We start from the raw sequence: 10713 nt of genomic DNA on the forward strand, positions 1-10713 counted from the left end.
CCAAGCACTTAGCTAATAGCTTCATATATGTTACTCTGTTTACTTTCATCACAGCCCACTAAATTAAAATATTTTCGTACCCTATTTTGTGGATGAGAAAAACAAGACCCAACAACAGAGGCGTTATCTAATGTATCTAAAGTCACTGAACTAGAAACTAGGATTCAGAGCTGGATTCAAAATCAGGACATTTTTCTCCAGATTCCCCATCATTAAGAACTCTGTTCTTCAGCCTGTTTGGTCATGAGACTGTATTCTTGGATCCATTGTCTTCCTACTTCTGCTCACTCAGTCTCAGAGAGCTACATTTCCCAAGCCTACTTTCTCTCCTCTGGGCAAGTTCAGCAACAGGAGGCACAGGATGCACAGGAGGAGACTGAAGGCAGGAGGGACAAAGCCAGGAATTTTTTTTTCCACCTGGTGGCCCTAGCTCTGGGGTCCATGACACTGTCTTCTCCCTTGTCCCTCCAGCCGGAAGAGTGGTGGTGGTTCTGTGCTAATCCCTGAGGTCTCCTACCACACTGCCCCATGTGTCTGCTCTTTCATCACCTATAAAACCAATTTCCCATAATAAATAACTGTTTGAAGAACAGAATAGCTCTCTTGGCTCCATAGTTTGCCAGTTCTCTACGCGCCAGGTAGATGACTTGACATCCCCGCACCTTGGCTTCCTCATTGCTTAAATGAGAGTTAGAATACCTTATGAGCATTAAATCAGATTGTCTACAATACAGGAAGGCACTTTAAATATTTTTAAACAAGAAAAGCTCTATATCCCCATAAGATACTAGTAGTTATTTCTTGATTGGACATATTTTTTCTCCCTACTCATCCTCCATTGTCCAGTATGAGACCTTGTAGAAGATTCTGAGATTTAAGTGTCATTAAATGACTACCGTTTTCTTAAAAGTGGCTCATACACTTTGATATTCACCTTCTGAAGTCACCTTGAGAAGCAAAAAATTGCTATAGACCATCTATAGTAAAAAGCTGTATCAACTTGCCTTTCATGAATTTTACTTCTATTGTCAAACCAACCTTAATAATTGAATTTTATCTTTAGAGTTCCTTGAGAAACTTAGCTTTCTCAGTTTTGCATAATTGATTTACTTTAAATAAAGTAACCATAAAATGACCATTAAAATATTAAGGAAATAAAGGTGAAAGAAGGGAAAGCTGGTTTCCTTACCACAAATGAATCCCACTTTGCATTTTTAAAATCTGTCTGGATTTCCCCATTTGGTCCCCTCCCTGTTATAAGCACTAAATAAATATTAGAAAACAATCTCTTCAAGATAGAGTCTTTGTCTTTCCTTGTTTGCCCTGGCTGTCTTCTAGAAAAGAAAAGCAAAACTAACTGAAGATTATGGGCAGCACTGGCCAGTTTTCAATTTTTATTTTGGAAAATCACCCTTTACTTAAGGGAGTTATCCAGAATAACAGCTCCATTAAAGCCATGATTTTTTTTTAATATTCATATCCACTTTTATTTTGGGTAAGTGCAAGATTATTTCCCTTTTTTTAATTGAAGTATAATTAACATACAGTATTATATTAGTCTCACATATACAATATAATGATTCAACAATTTTGTACATTTCTCAGTGCTCATCACAAGTGTACTCTTAATCCCCATCACCTGTTTCACCCATCCCCCACCCACCTCCCTTCTGGTAACCACTGGCTTGTTCTCTGTATTTAAGAGTCTGTATTTTTGTTTGTCTCTTTTTCATTTTGTGCATTTGTTTTGTTTCTCAAATTCCACATACAAGTGAAATTATATGGTATTTGTTTTTCCATATCTGACTTATTTTGCACGGCATTATACTCTCTAGCTCCATCCATGCCATTGCAAATGGCAAGCTTTTGTCCTTTTTCATGGCTGAGTAATATTCCATGATACACAAACGTGTGCACACCACATCTTCTTTATCTGTTTGTCTATGGATGAGCATTTGGGTTGTTTACATATCTTGACTATTGTGAATAAGGCTGCAGTAAACAGAGAAGTGCATATATCTTTTTTTTTTTTTAAGATTTTATTCCTTTATTTGACAGACAGAGATCTCAAGTAGGCAGAGGCAAGCAGAGAGAGCGGGGGAAGCAGGCTCCCTGCTGAGCAGAGAGCCCAATGAGGGGCTTGATCCCAGGACCCTGAGATCATGACCTGAGCTGAAGGCAGAGGCTTTAACCCACTGAGCCACCCAGGCGCCCCGCATATATCTTTTTAAATTCGTGTTTTTGTATTCTTTGGGTTAATACCCAGTAGTGGAATTACTGAATCATATGGTAATTCTATCTTTAATGTTTTGAGAAACCTCCATACTGTTTTCACAATAGCTGCACCAGTTTACATTCCTACCAACAGTGCATGATGTTTTTTTTTCTTTACTTCCTTGCCAACATTAATATTTCTTGTGTTTTTGATACAAGTCATTCTGACAGGTGTAAGGTGATATACCTCATTGTGATTTTCATTTGCATTTCCCGCAATGTGATGTTAAGCATCTTTTTATGTGTCTGTTGGCCATTCATAGGTCTTCTTTGGAAAAATGTCTATTCAGTCATCTGCTTGTTTTTAATCCAGTTATTTGAGGTTTTTGGTGTTGAGTTGTATAAGTTCTTTATATATTTTATAATATGTAATAAATAATCAATATTGTATATTAATATATAATATATGTTAATTATATATTATATTAATATGTATATTTTATATATATTAACTCTTGTCAGTTATATCATTTGCAAATATCTTCTCACATTCAGTAGGCAAAGCTGTGATTTTTACCTAAAGTGTCAAGATCTATACAAACATGTGAAAGTGGTACCTTATCATTCAAAATACCTCCTCTAATCCTGTCTTCTGATTTGGTTGGTTAATGTTAACATAGTTAAAGTTACTCTGAATCCATTACTGCTCAGCCTGTGCAAGAGATTGGTGAACCTCTCTTCTGCAAGCAGTAACACTTCCAACTCCATTTTATGAGGGTTTTTTTTTTTTCCTCAGTGTAGACTTTTGCTTTCTTAAGTGCAAATGATCTCTTAAGGTTAATTTCTATCCCATTTTCCTACAGTTTTAAATGATATCATCTTGTGTTCAGAGAAGAGTATAATTTGAGAAGTCAGTTCAATTGGCAAATAGCTGAAGAAAAAAACACACTCAGAAAGTCCATCCCATCTGGGGGTTTTTTGTCCCTTCATCCTTTCTTTGCCAAAAATCTTAATTGGGTTTGTAAGAAGGGAATTTGAGAAATTTTGTTTTCCTGGTATAACCTGTGAAACAAAAGCAAAATGGATTAAGGCAGGGATATAAATGAACTTACCAAGAGTGTTATGTTTTCCCCTTCAGACTTTTTTTTTTTCAAATAAAACCCACAAACTTTGTAGTTTTTTTATGTTTGAGACTTTCTCAATCCATGTTTTCACATTTGATTATCCTCATAATTATTAACCATACACAAAAAAGATAATTTTAAAAAAAATTCTTGTAATATCTACGAATCTCTCTTTCACTCTTTGTTGTAACTACTTACCTAAGTCTTTTTCTTTTTCTTTTTTTTTTAATCACCCTGCAGAATTGTTTGGGGAAAGACAATAAGAAGGGCCTGTGAACCTTGAGGGAAGATTGTGTGACGCCATGTGAAGATGATCACTTTGTTATCATGTTAGCCTCTAGAACATTTACAATTCAGTTCAGAAGAAGGTACTATTTACGAGCAGCCAATAATTTTTTTAATGCCATGTATAGGCTGTTATCATAACAGCATTGTCACAATATTTGATGATGTTTCAGATCTATTGTAAAGTCTATATTCCAGCTCTCACATAAAATGTAAGCATGATAAACACCCTGTTGAGATGTTGAGAGTAACACTGGTGTATGGTTGCTGTTTGCCAATAAAAGGACAGATTTATAACCAGTTACTTCCAAAACTAGATTTTTAAGTTGATGAAACCATTAATAGCCTTGAAACCTTGATGAGTTTTCAGTAATAATCATAACCTATTTAATGAGATGATGATAATGCTGATATATTTGAAAATAGTATTCAGTATCAGCAAATTTGTTCATAGGGAGATTAAATAAGGACAAATGATCAGAATTAGCCACTGTTTGTATAGGTAAGAGTCATAAAGAACAAAAAATAAAAACAGTGACCTGAGCTGTTTTTTATAAGCCTGACGACACTATAGCTTACTCTTAGAGGACAGCCATATTAATAATTATATTTTTGTTACTTTGCTTCTACATTTGTTGGACTGTTTTTGTTGACATTGGTGTTAATATGTAATTAGTAGTTGTTACGCCTTTTTAAAGTTCATCTGGTAATGAAGTTTACATCTATTTGCATAACAGCCATACACTGAACTTAAAATTATTATACAACAATGTGAAATTCTTGACTTAGAAATCTAATGTACAACATATGCAAAGAGCAATGTTTCCCATCGCCGTGAGAGTTACTAATTATACAAATATTACCTCAAATACATGTATGCTGGGGTCACAGTTTCTCTGAGATGTATCTGTGTTCTGAAAGCTAAATCTTAAATGCTATTTTTTCATTCATATTCCTTTGGAATCTCCTTCAGCACATGATAGTGATGATAATAGTATTAATATGATTTAGGTTGTTCTAGTGTTTAGACATGAAAGTCATCTTCCTTGTCTCATAAAGACTTAAATATAAATGAAAATGGAAAATAACGACCAGAATTTTTACTTTCCCAGTATCTGTTTCTTTTTTTCTTTTAATTTAATTTAATTTTTTCAGTATTCCAAGATTCATCGTTTATGCACCACACCCAGTGCTCCATGCAATACGTGCCCTCCTTAATAGCCACCACCTGGCTCACCCATCCCTGTACTCCCCTCCCTTCCAAAACCCTCAGTTTGTTTCTCAGAGTCCTGTCTCTCATGGCTCATCTCCTCCTCTGATTTCCTCCAATTCACTTTTCCTTTCCTTCTCTTAATGTCCTCCCTATTATTCCTTATGCTCCATAGGTAAGTGAAACCATATGATAATTGACTCTTTATGCTTGACTTACTTCACTCTTCATAATCTCTAGTCCTGTCCATGTTGATACAAAAGTTGGGTATTTATCCTTTCTGATGTAAGCATAATATTCCATTGTATATATGGACCATATCTTCTTTATCCATTTGTCTGTTGAAGGGCATCTTGGCTCTTTCCACAGTTTGGCGATTGTGGCCATTGCTGCTATGAACATTGGGGTACATATGGCTCTTTCACTACATCTGTATCTTTGGGGTAAATACCCAGTAGTGCAATTGCAGGGTCATAGAGTAGCTCTATTTTTCATTTCTTAAGGAATCTCCACACTGTTTTCCAAAGTGGCTGCACCAACTTGCATTCCCACCAACAGTGGAAGAGGGTTCCACTTTCTCCATATCCCCTCCAACACTTGTTGTTTTTTGTCTTGTTAATTTTGGCCATTCTAACTGCTGTAAGTTGGTATCTCAGTGTGGTTTTGATTTGAATCTCCCTGATGGCTAATGATAATGAACATTTTTCTAAGTGTCTCTTAGCCATTTGTATGTCTTCTTTGGAGAAGTGTCTGTTCATGTCTTCTGCCCATTTTTTGACATGATTATCTGTTTTTTGAGTGTTGAGTTTGAGGAGTTCTTTATGATCTTGGATGAGGCAGGAATCTATTAAAATTTTAGAGGCAAACATAGGCAAGTAACCTCTTTGACATCGGCCACAGCAGCTTCTTTCAAGACACATCTCCAAAGGCAAAGGAAACAAAAGCGAAAATGAACTTTTGGGACTTCATCACGATAAAAAGCTTCTGCACAGCAAAGGAAACAGTCAACAAAACAAAGAATTCATTCTCCCACTGAATGGGAGAAGATATTCCCAGTGTCTGTTTCATCCTTTGTTGTTTATTTCCATTTTAGCACTGACTTCATGCATATCTAATTTTGATCATTGTAACATAGATGAAATGAGCAAACACATAAGAATTTTATTTCAGATCAAAGTCAGGAACTACTGCTAGAACACAGACATGCAGGAGACATTTAACAGGAGTAAGCGCTGAAGTTAAACCATATGGGATGACAACAGCCTGAATAACAAGGAAGGGGAGAGCTCCAGTAGGAGGAAACTGACTAGGGACTGCTCAGAATATTGCCTCGGAAGTAGCAGAGTGGGTAAATAATGAAGGTACCGGGTGCTTGTGATCCTCGCCTCCCGGGCACAGATATCAAATCTAGTGACAAATTAATAGAGATAGAAGGAGAAGAACACAGCTTTAGAACTTTCAGAACTAAAATCGAATCCCAGCCTTACCACTAATTCAGCTGTTTGATTTTGAACACATTATTCACACTTGTTAGACTTCCAATTCCTCATCTCCAAAATTATGTCAGGATTATTATGTGAACTAAGATGCCACAACAATCCTCAGTTTTTCCGACTGTGCAGCAGGGGAAAAGCCTGTCTCCCTTTGAAGAGCATGAAGATTCAAAAGATTACCAGAAAGCACATAAGCTTTAAAGTGTACATTTAAGGGACACCTAGGTGGATCAGTCATTTAAGGTTCTGCCTTCGGCTCAGGCCATGATCCCAGGGTCCTGAAATCAAGTTCCATGTCAGGCTCCCTGCTCAGCAGGGAGTCTGCTTCTCCCCTGGCTTCTTCCCCCCTGCCTAGTAAGTATGCCCTCGCTCTCAAGCTGTCTCTCAAAAAAAGGAAAAGAATCTTCTAAAAAAAATAAAGTTTATGTTTAAGTAACCTTGTACCTCAATCCTCAATTTTAGAAATCTGCAACCCGAGGCTTTAAAAGTTTGAGCTGTTTACCCAAAGCAGTGTAGAAAGTTAGATTCAGGGCCAGGGTCTGGGTGTGTTCCAGTTCCCCAGATATTATTCTAGTGTCTATACACAGATTAATTATAATTTGCTAAACAAGATATTGCCATGTATTCGCCAGCATTTGAACCAAGGAGTCTGGCTCCAGAGTCACCATACTGAACTGCCTTTCAAGCTACACTTGTTTGTTCTTATTACTCTCTTAACCGCTGATGGTTCTTAACACATTCTGTTGTTATAAATAAACACCTATCCCATGGGTTTAGCTGTACTGCGTACTAAGTTATGTTCTTTCCTATTGTCAGTAATGACTGCACTATGTCTTGGGCTGTATTAATAGATTCTAGCACAGGAGCGTCAGTCTTGTCCTTTTCCATCAGAGTTATGCAGAGTTTTGCCAGACCCCCTTCTTGTAAATCTACCTTGAGGTTCTGGACTCCAGGAAATAGTACTTAAGTTTTTAAGTAAGCTCTCTAGAATTTGGTATAAGTTGCCCTGGTTGCTTGCCTGGCTTTATCTTGGGCCCGGTATTGGTAACTGAGTTACCCTAAACTCCAATCTAGAGCCTCTCTGATCCTCTCCTGATGCCAACAGCTCTAAATACCCATGCTTCCAGTCCCAGTGCTGGTCTCTGCTGGCCTGCAGTGACACTCCTGCTTCCTCCTGGGCCCTCCCCACCCCAGCCGCTTGCATTCACCTGCTCTTGTTGTCTTCCTCTACCTCTGTGGGTTGGTCTGGTTCTGCAGTCTCCTTCCATTGTCCACTGCCTTCTCGCTGTCCCTCCCTACTCTTCCTCACCACAGCTGAAAGACCCATGCCCAGCACTACTGGCAAGGCCCATGGGACACACTTTGCATTCGAATGCCCACTTTAGACTGTGCAAATATAGCAGTCTTCCTAAGCACTGACTTCTATATCTAGAATGGATTTGTCTAAAGTCCGTTAGCTCTTTTTCTGAACTTTTTTATCCCTTGGCCTATCTTTCCTAGAATTCTTGAGAACTCCATTTACAAAAATTCTATCTTCTTTTCTTTATTTTTGTGGCATTTCTTTCTCTAATCAATTTACTAGGTGGCATTTTCTTACTCCACAGTGGTACTTTCCACCTTATTCGCTAAACAAACGCATCTTCCTCATTACAGTCAAAGTGATTTCTAACACTGCAGACCTGAAAGTTGCCCCCCCTTGAAGTTATCCATGTCCTAATCCCTGGAAGCTGGAAATACTCTCTTCCATGGCAAAAGTGAATGTTATTTTATATGGCGAGCAATGTGATCAAGGATCTTGAGGTAGAGAGATTGTCCTGGATAAACTGGGTGGGCCCTAAATATAGTCACAGACACACACACAAGAAAGATGTCACCATACAGAGGAGGAGAAATCACTGTGACCACAGAGGCAGAGACTGAAGTGCTGTAACCACCAGAGCTAGAGGAGGCAGGGGACAGGTTCTCCCAGAGCCTCCTGAGGGGACGTGACCCTGCAGACACCAGTTAGACTGATTTTGGACTTCTGGCCTCCAGAACTATGAGACAATAAAATTTCTTGCATCCAGCCACCAAATTTGTGGTAACGTGTTACAGCAGCCTTAGGAAGAAACAAAGACAGGAACATACAGCACAATCTGTAGTGGGCTGGACTGAACCTCTCAATGTGTGGGAAATAGACCCCCTTTAACACCACTTGGCCTCCCCCCAGGAGCTATGTGGGTAGATCAAAGATTGCCATAGTCAGCTGCTATCTTCATTCTTTTTCTCTAGCGCTTTTATTTCCCACTGTTTCCACTGCCATCCTCCTTCCTCACCTGGATGGCTGTGACAGCTTCCTGCTGGTCTCCCTGTGCTCCCTCTTACTCCTCTCCTAGTACCTGTTCTAGGGGATCATCATTCCTTGCTTAAAGATCCTATTACCAAGACCTCACCAAGACTTCCCCCAATTTCCTTCCAACCACACTTGCCTCTAATTCTTCTTACAAGAAACCAAGTTCTTTTCTTTCAGGGCTTTTGCATCCACAGTACATCCTGAATTGCAACCCAATCTGTCTTGACCTTGTTTTATTTTCATCGTGACTCATCACTGTCTGAAATTATTTCACTTTTGTTGTAGTGTTGTCTCCTGCCCAGTGACAAACATAGTTCCTGCACACAGTAGAAGAATGTTTCTCAAATTGGGAGTAGGGAAGCTGTTCCCGGGGACATTTAGCAATGCTTCAGGGTGGTTTGGGTTGGCACAACGAGGGGAAAGGTCCTGGTCGGTAGAGGCCAGGGAAGTTGCTAAGTCCACTCTACAATGCACAGGATAGCCGACACACACACGAAACAGAAGTATCTGACCCAAAACGTCAGTGTTGCCAAGGTTGAGATATCCTGTGATAGATGGATGCTTGTGCCCAGGAGTACTGCCTGTACCCCAATATGCATTCTCTCATTCATCTGTGGTAATAGATACCCCAATATTTTTACACAAAGCTACCAAGTACAAAGATGATATTTTCTGCTCTCCTTGGACCAGAAATAGAAAGGAATGTCATGTGACAGTAATTTTTTGTTTTTGCGTCTTCCGTTCTGCTGCATGAAAAGCAGATCTCGCCATCTTAGACCATGAGCTTAAGGCCATACAAACTAAAGCAACAAGGTAGGGCGCATGGGTGGCTCAGTCAGTTAAGCGTCTGCCTTTGGCTCAGGTCATGTGGGATCAAGTCCTACATTAGGCTCCCTGCTCAGTGGGGAGTCTGCTTCTTCCTCTGACCCTCTCCCCCGGCCCCTGGTTTTGCTTGTTTGCATGCACACACTCTCTCTTCCCTCACAAAAATAAATAAATAAAAATCTTAAATTAAAAAAAAAATAATAAAGCAACCAGGCAGAAAAATGTTGTGTCCCTGACATTCGTCCCCAAGCACCATACCTCCCCTGGATTGCTGCTCAGTGAGTAATTGAATGAATGAATGACATCAGATATTTTTAATGCATTGTTTCTCTTACAGGCCTAGACATGAATAAAAAGCCAAAATTCGTTTGTCGGATATAGCACCAAACTATCAACTTTTTTTCTCTTTTGTACTTGTAGAGTCTCATCACCCCGCCTTTTACGTTAGGATGATTTTAAGTTACATCCTTTACTTACCGTGTGTTTAACTCCTCATCAGTCCCACTGCAGCTTACAGAGTGCTCCCATAGTACCTTTCATTCCAAAATAGCTTACAAGAGAAGCAGTCCTCTGGTCTGTTCACGTCTCTTGTCTCTCCTGTGACTCTTGCCACAAGGTGAGCCAGCACCACAGAAACAAGAGTGTTCTGTTGCATCATGGGTACACATGTAGTGCATAGGGGCTTGACATATGATTATGGAAATCAGGAAAAATTTAAGTTCCTACAGAGTTCTGTTCTTGGTGAGCACCCCTTTTCCTGAATGTTAGACAGCATATTTGAAGTTTTGGCTTTGCCCCCCCAAACCAGACGCCTTCCTGGTTAGCCAGGTTTCTCCAGAAAGTATATCACTTCTCCAGAAATCTTTGTTCTCCCTGAAGCACCACCCATGGTAAAGAGCTTTCTTGGCATTCCTCCAAGGGCTGCCAATTTCCTGGAGCACGAGTAACTGTAAGACCGTCACTTCTCAGCCAATGGCTCCCTGAAATAACCCTCTTCAGGGGTTCACTTCCTGAACATTGTTTTTACTTAAGTTTGCTTGTTTTCTCTTGAAACAAGATAGAGGGCAAATATAGAAAACATGAAGATTACAGTTAGCCTTTTGGTTAATGCTCTTCCACAGATACACCTACACATGGTTACCAAAATGAGATTATACCACACATACTGTTTTGTGACCTGATTTTAATTCCATCACCACTCCCCATATCAGTAAGTGTCTTCCAACAGGC

The 10713-nt window shown here is 39.3% G+C and overlaps 1 protein-coding gene across 3 annotated transcripts in view; it reads left to right on the forward strand.

The window, feature by feature from the left end:
* The window catches only part of LOC116568602 (B-cell receptor-associated protein 29), a 49398-nt gene extending 44667 nt beyond the window's left edge, over positions 1-4731 (forward strand). For all 3 annotated transcript variants that reach the window (XM_032304104.1, XM_032304105.1, XM_032304106.1), the window contains exon 8: positions 3579-4731. In XM_032304104.1, coding sequence (XP_032159995.1) covers positions 3579-3614 — 36 coding nt within the window. In that variant the 3' untranslated portion in view covers positions 3615-4731. The remainder of the gene's footprint in view (positions 1-3578) is intronic.
* Positions 4732-10713: the final 5982 nt, after the last annotated feature.

Source organism: Mustela erminea, chromosome 11 (genome assembly GCF_009829155.1).
Source record: "Mustela erminea isolate mMusErm1 chromosome 11, mMusErm1.Pri, whole genome shotgun sequence".
Classification (NCBI taxonomy): Eukaryota; Metazoa; Chordata; class Mammalia; order Carnivora; family Mustelidae; genus Mustela; species Mustela erminea.